This window comes from Nematolebias whitei, chromosome 6, assembly GCF_014905685.2.
Source record: "Nematolebias whitei isolate Nwh7 chromosome 6, NemWhi1, whole genome shotgun sequence".
In the NCBI taxonomy this organism is placed as follows: Eukaryota; Metazoa; Chordata; class Actinopteri; order Cyprinodontiformes; family Rivulidae; genus Nematolebias; species Nematolebias whitei.
This window is the reverse complement of record NC_056503.1, coordinates 16,624,501-16,635,047: the sequence shown is the minus strand read 5'-3', so window position 1 is coordinate 16,635,047 and position 10,547 is coordinate 16,624,501. Positions and strand designations below refer to the sequence as shown.

General features: G+C 45.0%; 1 protein-coding gene across 1 annotated transcript in view; it reads left to right on the top strand.

The window, feature by feature from the left end:
• The first annotated feature begins 192 nt into the window (after positions 1-192).
• The window catches only part of LOC119411124 (TCDD-inducible poly(ADP-ribose) polymerase), a 30,315-nt gene continuing 19,960 nt past the window's right edge, over positions 193-10,547 (top strand). Inside the window, exon 1 of the mRNA XM_037678052.1 lies at positions 193-1,199. Coding sequence (XP_037533980.1) covers positions 193-1,199 — 1,007 coding nt within the window. The remainder of the gene's footprint in view (positions 1,200-10,547) is intronic.

Below are 10,547 nucleotides of genomic sequence, written 5' to 3'. Positions count from 1 at the left end.
TTACTGGTTACTGTATGGCAGAGAGTGTTTACTGGTTACTGTATGGCAGAGAGTGTTTACTGGTTACTGTATGGCACCGGGTCTCACCTCTTAATCACTGCTTGATGACTTCACCTTGGAAACTGAGATTAGAGGATTAAAGCTGACTACCTCACTGTCTTTCTCTTTCTCCCAGGACTGTCGGGCTCTAGCATGGATAAAACTTTGCACCTTCTCCAGAAACCTGCAGACCGCGTCCAGACCGGGTTCCCCGTGGATGTGAGCCTCAACATGGACGACGGGGAGGACTTCGCGGAGCGCTCCATCGTGGGGCTTCCAGACAAGATCCCCGTGGTGAAACCTTATTTCAAGAAGAAGCAGAGGAAGCTTGACGCAAAATGCCTCTATCTGGATCCGATCCTGGCCTCTTTGGTGAAGTCGGACCTGGTGTCCAGGGATGGAGTGTTTGTTTCGCGGAACCACCAGCCCGGCCGGACGCCGGGCACTCTGTGCGCCGCGGCCGTGGTGAAGCAGAGCTGCGTGGGGCAGGTGTGCCTCAAAGACCGGGGGGCTGCGGGGGAGGCCTCGGCTGCGGCCGGGGTTCAGGCTCTGATTAGCCGGGACAGCGATGCGGAAATAGCCGATACTACTGCGGAGCTGGAGGAGACGGAGCGGCGAGGGGAGCGACCCAAGATCAGCGTCTCCAGTCCGGACTGCTTTCAGGTGAAAGGCGACCTCAGGGCGGCGGGGAGTGGAGACACAATCACCCCCCCTGACAGGGATCTACCTCCCATAGCTACACCCCTGCAGGCTCCCCAAGAGGGGGCCATTAAAAGCAAAGACCTCCTAACCTCTGGGGCTAAAGGTGTCCCGGCAAAGGACTACTCAGCCACACAGGACCCCCTCCTGCTGCAGCCAGACAAAGAGGTCCTGTTTGAGAATAAAAGTGAAGAAGCCTCCCTGGACCTGGTGTTCGAGCTGCTCACACAGCTCCAGTACCACACGCACCAGTCAGACTCCATAGACATTTGTGTGGACTTCCTGCAGGGGCGGTGTGTTTATGGCAACGACTGCGCCCACCACCACACCGTCTTGCCCTACCACTGGCAGATCCGCAGGAGCAGCTCTCAGACGTGGCAGAGCATAGCAGACGACTCCCAGGAGCAGCTGGAGAGGCTCTTCTGCAATCCTGACAATGAACACGTCAGTCTCAAATATCAGTAAGTACCCGCAATGCAACCTAAACCTGCCCAACCTGCAGGCAATGGTGCCTGCAGGTTAGCTTGTCAGTCTGTTAGCAAAATATCTTAAGTGCCACTGGTGAATTTGCAAAGGAACTCTGAGAAAAATGTAATTGGATGTGCTGGTGAAGATTCTCAGTCATCCAGAACTTGGTAAATTCAAAACAAGTCCAAGACAAAAACAACTGGACTTGTAACAGAACACGTTTCGTTTCTCATCCGAGAAGCTTTCTCACTTCAAAGAACAGAGAGTGAGGGGTTCGAGTTATAAAGCTGAGATGAGCTGGATGCACATGCAGATTGCCCTTTCACTCTTCACAATAGGAGGATTGATACAAGAGGATGCACACCTACTGTTACTTAACAACTGCAGTCATCCCAGTTAAAAATGGTCACCACAGCTCATCAACCTTTAGCCTGCACACAAATATCTTTAACTTGGTCAGCTTTTAAAATGCCCAGCTCAAATTTGGGATGGTAGTAGCTCATCGCTAACACGTAGTATGAGCTCTACACATTGCACATCTTTGTTTAAAACTAGGGGTGCAACGATTGCAGTTTGCTGGCCGATCACAGATTTCTGAAAAGTCTGACGATTCTGATTTTGTTTTATAATCAACACTGTTGGGTGTTATAAGGTCACAATGCACCTTCAATTTTCCAATATTATTTTATTGAGAAACATACCTTGAACAATATTCTAGAAACAATACAAACTTGTTTTAACTGGCCATGAGGTAGTGCTCTGAAATATAAATGCAGTTCAGACAATTGTTGTTAAAACTAAAAATAAAAAAAAAAATTGGTAAAATCGGTTTCTCATGTAAGTATCGGCCGATTTCCCAAAATTAAGGAAGTCGGGGCCGATTTAACACGTACCATGGATCCTAACAAATCATGCTCGATCTGATTTGAACATTATATTCCGGGTTCGGCTGAAACAGCCATAACGGAGTTATTTCTGTTTTTGCAGTCATCGTAGTTTAAAACAGGCACGAACGGCCTCGCATTCCTTCAGAGCATTTTAAACGAGTTTAATCTGGATTTTATTTCACTGAACTATTTTTTAAAAACACCAACTTGACGTCACAGCCGAACGAGTCCGGCACAAACAACAATTAATTTGCAGTAAACGCAGCGCGGCGAGCCGACGGGCTGCATGCGAGCTGACGGGCTGCATGCGAGCCGACGGGCTGCATGCGAGCCGACGGGCTGCATGCGAACCATCGACTGCTTCTGGTTTTGTGTGTTGGAAACAGTAAACCTCAGCCTGAGTTTCCTCTTTGGTTTCACCACCACTGATGAACTGAGAGCATCACCTCCGCAGCTGTTCGCTGCACACGCAACAAACCTGAGTTCCTCTCGGGGGGGGGGGGGGGGGGGGTAAAGTTTGCGCCGGTCTGTTTGGCCTCCTCGTTAATGTTCACCCTTCTCCTAGCTGACGTCTGCGATCCGTTTCCTGCTTCCAAACCGAGCCCTCTGATTAGCTGAGGGGCCTCCCATCAGAAAGGAGACTTTACAGCCCTCATGACAGAAAGCCGTGAACTTCCCTGACCCCCCTCCCCCCACTCGGATGCACTGTGCTGTCAGTGACACAGACGCACTTGGCAGCTTCTCTCCTCGTGCAGTGTACGTTTACACACACAGTTTGGCGTGCGAACGCTCGCATGAAAAGGCTGCGTAGGGAAGCTAAGTGGCTTGCAGTGCTCACACGCACTTTTAGGAGCAAGAGATAAACCTCCCTTTTATTCTCTCACACCCAGTAGACACACACACACACACACTCTAATGCAGGCGCTTGGCAAACCCCAGCTGGGCGACATAATGTATGTGTTTCCTGTGAAACTGCCGCATGCACTCGCACACAATGGGGACGCTCACCCAAACTTTTATGACCTTATTCTTAACACGCCTAGATTCATTATTAATGAATTCTCTGCGTCGTCCTGTTCATACCACTCACTCATACGACCTTTAACCAGATTCGACCTCCGTGATCCACGACAATATCTAAAATCAGTGTAACGCGTTGTGACGGTGTATTCTCCGTCAGATGGGACGTCTTTTAAGCAGCTGTCTCTTTAAAGTCCCCACACGTTGTCCTGTGCACGCAGCAGACCCGCGCGTGCTCGTGAGCTGAAACCCAAATGCAAAGCGCTCGTTGCTTCACAGACAGGATATGCACCTGGTGGAGCCAACCCAGATTTTCTGGAGGCTTTCTGAGCGTGTGACACTTTGACACAATCTGACAGGACCATGTGTCTCGCTCGGCTGAAACTAAGACGTGTCCACAAAGTTTGTCACCGTCCAACAAACTGGGTCCGTTTATAGATTCAAACAAAGATCCAGCGCTCGTTGAAGAACTGTATAGCACACGCCAGATCTTCAGATTAAATTACCTTATGTTAAAAAAAATGACAGTCGTTAATGTTTTCGCCAAATCTCATAAATAAGAAGATATCGGTGATATTGCGAGATGTGACTCTCAGCTACTACCACATCAGATTTTAGCTCCATATTTGTAAAATTAACTGAATTATGGCTATTTTTGTTGGCTCATATGAATTGACTGCGGTGGGCAGGGCTTAATTTGAGCCGGATCCTGCCGGAACTGGATCCGGGAACTCTTATTTTGACAGGGTGCGTTCCGTTAACTGTTTTCATGAATCCGGTAATGCTCAGGCTTACTAATAATAAAGTTAAGAACAAATGTAACGGCCTTGAATGAATAAAACTTATTGGATATGTAAACTGAAAATAATTACATAAACACTCGTTTTAAACACAACAGCCACTTACGAGCATATGAGCTGTCCCTTCAAGTAGCATTTCTGCTTGTACCCTTAAAAAAATCTCTGCTCCTAAAAGAGAGGGGGGGGGAGTGCTGAGCTAACCAGGCAGTCGTACGCGTGCAGGAGCTCACAGGCAGCTGTGGGACAGACGGAGGAGGCGCCTGGAGGTTTCACATGTGGAGTCGGACAACAACGAGCAGGGACGGTGCTCTTTGCGTTCCAGCATCGATCGGTTTAAAAATTAAGCCCTGGTGGTGGCCATCTTGAATTGGTTTACATCAGAAGAACTACAACCAGTGGTAACTTCCGGAAAGTTTTCTTAAAATCAAGTGGTTCACGAGAAATGTTGCTAACAGATGAACAAGGTCGACCCTAACAGTCATTGCAAAGAGGTTAAAGGAGTTGTGCAGTGAGTTTCACTTGCACAATGTGTTTGGAATGATCCTTAGCTACAACCATGCCAGGTCTTAAATCAGTATCTTCAAAATGGACAGAATCATAGCCATGTTTGTGTTTTCACAGGTCACTTGACCTTGGTAGCCTCCTTGAATCTGATTGGCTCTGAAAGTTCGCCACTTGTGGATATTCAGCTCCTGATTATTTCCTGAACGTTTCATTAGAATCCATCCAGTGGTTCTTTAGACGTTCTGCTAACAGACAAGGTTTCCCAATAATGATTCAGAGGAGACATGTTGTTGTTTACTTTGTTCATTTGAATTATATAAATCTATAGAGCTCGTGATTCATTTGCCTTTTTCCTGGTACCTAATGGCATCCAACTATGAAAATCTGATACAGTGCTTTCTGTTTCCAAGCCTCAAACAGGTTGGACTGTTTGTGAATGGTAGCGTGACGACTTACATGTATCATCAGCTGACGCATTTTTCCTCCTGAGTCACATGACACGTTTGACAGAAAACCCTGTTTTTGTAGAATTTGAGGTTTAGCTCGTTTAGATTTCTCCTTCCTGTTCCTCTCAAACCCCAGCTGGTTGAAGCAGACGGCCGCTCGTCCTGAGCCTGGTTCTGCTGGAGGTTTCTTCCTGTTCGAAGGGAGTTTTTCCTTTCCACTGTCGCCTTTGTGCTCGCTCAGGATGGGAGACTGTGACGAATTGAAGATTCAACACAATCTGCTGCTTCCTCAGATGGAGAACTTTGCTAGTTGGCCTTTACACGTGTGTGAATGTTTTTGTTCGGCGCCATGAGACGACCTCTGTTGTGACTCGGCGCTATATAAATAAATTGAATTAAATAGATTTCTCACAAGAAGATTTCTTGGGTTCAAAAAGGTATTTATAGTGTATGTAATTATGCATGTGCTGAGAATAAATGAATACATTTGATCTTCATTTCAGGCTGTCAGTGCAGAACAGTTTGAGAGTTTTCACAGAAAAAGACTTTCTTTGTTTTGCCGTTGTGTGTGTGTGTGTGAACTCCTGATACTGTTCCTTGGAAACACAGCCCAGCTCATCTTTTATGCACGCAGGACCACAAACGCAGCAAGACGGCAGGGCCTTGCTTACTGAAAGCCAGATGATAACATCGTTAGTGATATGTCGGTGTGGCAACAGAGGCCATTTCTTTGTTTTTTTAACCAAGAAGCAGCAGGAATGGACAGAATGGAGTCACTTCTGCGCCAGCATGTGGTTTCACGTTGCCCCGAGCTGATCCCATGTGTGTATGATCCACAGTGCAGGTTAATCCCATCCATATGATAAGCCGGAGTGGAGGTTTGATTAATCCTTGTTGGTCATGAACTCAGCAGGAAGGAGCGACGTCTCAGTCGTCTCGTCTAAAACTCTTGCTGTAATAATCCTCTGCTCTGCGCTTGCTCATTAGCAGAGCTAAGCTGCACTAAATGTGCGAGGAAGAAAGGAAAATATGAAGTATGGTTTATTTTAATCTTGTACTTTTTGCATATTTGAGTCATTTGTTTGCCTTATGTTCACAAGAAAGCTCACAAGTTCTTTGCCACATCTGTCAACATCAGCCCCGTTTCCTGTAATACAGGTACAAAGGCTGACGTTGGGACTTGAAAGAACGTGTGGCGGATTTGTATGTAGCCACAATGAAGCACACACTCGTGTGTGTGTGTGTGTGTGTGCGTGCGTGCGTGTGTGTGTGTGTGTGTGTGTGTGTGTGTGTGTGTGAGAGAGAGAGAGAGAGAGCGAGCGAGAGAGCAGTGGAGACAGATTCTTTTGTCATCCATGTGATAAAAGCTTTGCTTGTCATTAACTGACATAAAGAGTCACCGAGCACCAAGGGCAGAGCGACCTGACACCGAGCTCTGTGTGTGTGTTTGTCTTTGTGTTTATATCGCAGGGGATTCCGGGTTACCTTCGTTACCTCAGATACAACATAATACATGCCTGTGTTTGTGTAGGAGAGGAGGAAAAAAGAGGCATTGTCAAAAAAAATCAGCTTGGTTGAGTGCATGCGTGTGTGTGTGTGTGTGTGTGTGTGTGTGTCTAAGCGTCAGACGGATCATGCCATGAATCAGAGGGCAAGGTCTGGGTCGCCCTGCCTCTTATTAGTCAGCCAGCTTCCATTTTCATTTGCTGCCTCTTTCTTTTTCCTCCACCCTTTGTGGATTTTTTTTTTTTTTTTGCGTCCTTGATGTTTCCTCGTCACATTCATCTTTCTCCTGTCTCCATTATTTCTGGACTCCTAGTTGTCTCTCTGGGGCTTGAAGACGTGGAGGAAATGTGGGAACGAGTGCCCTTGCTCTCGTATATAACTCTTAAAGTGTCGCTTGCTGACATTTTCCCAATTAAAAAAAAAAACCCAACAAATCTTGTGTTATATCCTCGCAATTTATTATTTCGACCTGTTTGTAGAAGACGAGAGTAATGTGTCGAGAGAGGACTCCACGAACTCCATGAACCGCGAGCTTAGCGATGTGGACAAAGACCGAGGGAGATAAGACTCGCACATGAACAACCAGGACGTTCGTGAGGCGGTGAACTTTTTAAACATTCCTCTTTAAAACGGATTCAAACTTTGAAACGGCTGGTCTAAAGGCGATCTGGTTCAAGAGGAGAAATAATCACACTTTATGACATCAGTGGGACATTGTGTGTAAAAGGAGGCTTCGTCAGCAGATTTGCTTGACTGGCTGATCTAGGCGTGACTGGATGAAGTTTGCATGTGTGAACATGAATCCATCTGAAGAATGTGTGCGTACAGAAGTCAGCGCTGCTTCCTTCCAGTTTGTGACGGCCTCCGTGGCATAACTGATGCTGGTATGCAGGTTCTTGTATGTGAAAGCCGTGAGAAAGTTGGACTCTGTTTGGACATGTACAAATCCTTTTGATGGTACAATAAGTTTTCTTAATCGTTATGTATCCCAGATGGGTGTAGCGCGTTCTATCCCCACGTTTTACTGCCATCCTTTCATAGTTTCCACAGATTCATTCCGTTAAATGAAAACTTTTTGTGCTGACTTGTACGCGTGCTCTTCGGAGTCATCTAGCACGGTTTTCCAACTCGCCACAGTGCTTGTGCATGCCTTGAATGTTTTCCCAACTTTTTGATCGGCCTAGAGAGCACCGACTCTCAGTGCACTTAATTTAACCGGTGGAATTTTATTTTTGGACCAGTGCGTACCAGTCCTGGGAGTGAGAGGGAGAGAAGAGGACTCTGGAAGAGCTTTGAAAATGATTGTCTGACCTCTCCGGAGGCCTGTCTTTATCTAACAGCGTGTCAGTGAAAGAGGGTATGCGAGTGTGAGAAACAAAGCTAATCAGTGAGATGAGGAGGCTGCCTGTAAATGTGACAGAGGTCACATAACTTCCCCGTCATAAAACTGGAACATTCGCTCATAAATCACAAGTTAGAAATGACTTTGCACACAGATATCTGTCTTTACGTTCTTGTGGGGATACTACATTAACAGTTCTTTCCTAGCCCCTCACCCCTAATCGTATAACTACAAGGCTAAACCCACTTTTTATTCCCTAAACCAAACTTGAACAGTATTTGTCTATAATAAATGATAGAGTGAACTTTGCAGCACATTGTAAATCTGCTTTACTTTCAAAGAGGCTCCTCTGAATATGAAATTGTTACAGGAATGGTTTTTTTTTTATTTTATTTTCCACATTGGTGAGGTACAGCCAATCCACTTTAAGGAACAATGAGTTTCTGCCTCTAGTGTATATCTTCATTCCCCTGGTGCAGAAAAACGGTGGTAAAATAACTCGTTTGAATAAGACAATTCAAGCAGTTGTATAAACTTTGATTGCTGAAGCTTGAACTCTGATGTTTCCATACTTGTGCAACAAACCCATACCATCTGAGTCAGGGTGAGGGCCATGAGTTCTTTAATAAATCTTACCTGGAACTTCTTGATGTTTATAACAGGGATGCACGATATTGGATTTTTGGCTGCTATCCGATATGCCGATATGTTAAAACGTATTTGGCCGATAACCGATACTGATAGTTTTTATATACGTTCCTTTGTCAGAACATAGCCCTGTTATTTAGGCTTATTTGTTACAAAGATTGTGTAACAGCTGTAAGAGCTGGTGACATATATTCAGTAACAGCCATATTATATGCATAGCACTTTAACTTGTATTAAATGAAAAGTGTTCAATGTCATTTATTAGCATTAGTCACCTGCGATGCTGTCTCACTTGTGGAGGCTTGTTCCAGGTTCAGCTGCAGCGTGGGATCCTCTGCACTCCTGTGCATGAAGGACAGCCTTTTTAAGTTCAAAGTTTTTGTCTATCCATTGTGCCGTTAGACTAATCATGCTAACGGGGCTAACACGACGTGTCCAAATATCTGTGGTAAAACTCACCCAAGTGCTATCAGCTATTAGCTTCTCAGTGACGTCGGAAATGGCGGTTTGTAACTCGGATAAGGTTACGGAAAAATATCTCCAACTGGGGACGATGTAGCGAGAGACAGCGTAGTCCATAAATCTTTGAAATCTGACATCCTCACCAACAAAAAATAAAACTTCCACGCTGCCAACATTTTGAATTTTCCTCTCCACCTTGAGATCAGGTAGGCACATGTGACGTCATGCGTCCTTGTCACTGGGTTGTCAAACAAAAACAGCGCCTTTTATATCCGTGAGTTATTTTGATGGAATGGCCGATATTGAACTTTGACGCTAATATCAGCCGATACCATGCTGATAATATCGTGCATCCCTAGTTTATACGTATATGTCTTGTAATTACCTTTGGAAACCCATACACTAATGCTTTTGAAGTATTAACCCACAGTCATGTAAACACATGTAATAATACAAAACTTTTCACTCTTGTGTTTGATCATTTCTTAGATCTTGACACATGGAACTTGTAGAAAAACAGAACTTAAAAAAAAAAGAAAACTCAAACAACATTAACAAGTGATGTACTTTCTCTCAAGTGTCATATCTTAAAATAACACCGTAAGAAATTAGTTGGACTCAGTGGGCTCACTCTCACTAGGCATAAACCAACCGATATAAAATAAATGTCTTCAAAATATACACCGCTGTGGCCTGAGTCCCTGCTGTAGAGCGAGTGATGCCTTGTTTTAAAGATTTACCTCCACTCAGTACCTTTTACCAGTGTGGCAAGCTCAGTTGATGAAGATGATGACAGTGTTTCCTGCTTTACTCCTCCTTCGGTCCACAGATGAAGAGCAGGATTATGACGGGTGTTGCGTATGGATGTAATCTTAACAGCACATCTTCATAGCTCCACATATAGCTGCACCAAATGCTGAATTTCCAGAACTTGCACGTGGGAAACACTTAGTCCTTTGTGTTAGCTGTTTTAGCTTCACAGTGCTACAAGTCCACTTTGCTAATGAACGTTGAGTTTAATCAGTGAACTGAGTGTTTACACACCACTATTCTTGAAATTTCAGGTAGAAATAATCACAGTGGTCCCAAAGTGCTCTCCACTGCCACCAATGAATAACAAGGATCTGCAAAGTTCATCGCCACTTCCTCTAACAATCAGCTTTTCACAGTTAAACAAAATGCATTTAGCAATGATGTCGTTATTAAACGGATCGATTTAAACATACATTCAAACAGTTTTAAAATTATTAATAACTCTTTTTAACCATGATCTCTCCATTTTAACATATTTACATTCCAGTTTAACGTGCTTCACAACTACACTCTATGAACTTCATTTAGTACAAGATATTGCAGTGTTTCCCCTACCATTAAAAAAGCAGGGCGCCCCGCCCCATCAGCAGAACCAAGCGCCCTGTCCACTGAACCCCCCACCGTCAGCAGCTGGCAGTATCCATGTAGCGCGGGGCACAATACAAAAACGCTACTAACGTACCACTCTGTTACCCTACGTCGACATTTGCAGCAATGTAGTGCTAAACACAGATGTGCCCCCCGCACCCCCACACTCCCGGTTGATAAAAACCAGCATCAACGTAAGCTAGCAGCTGGGAAACAGTGACTCCATTGACAAAAAGAAAAAATACGACGAGCGCCCTGCCGAGGGCTGTTCTAGTGGAAACACTGTATTGTATACATTTGCACTGGGTTACCGTTGGTTTTACAC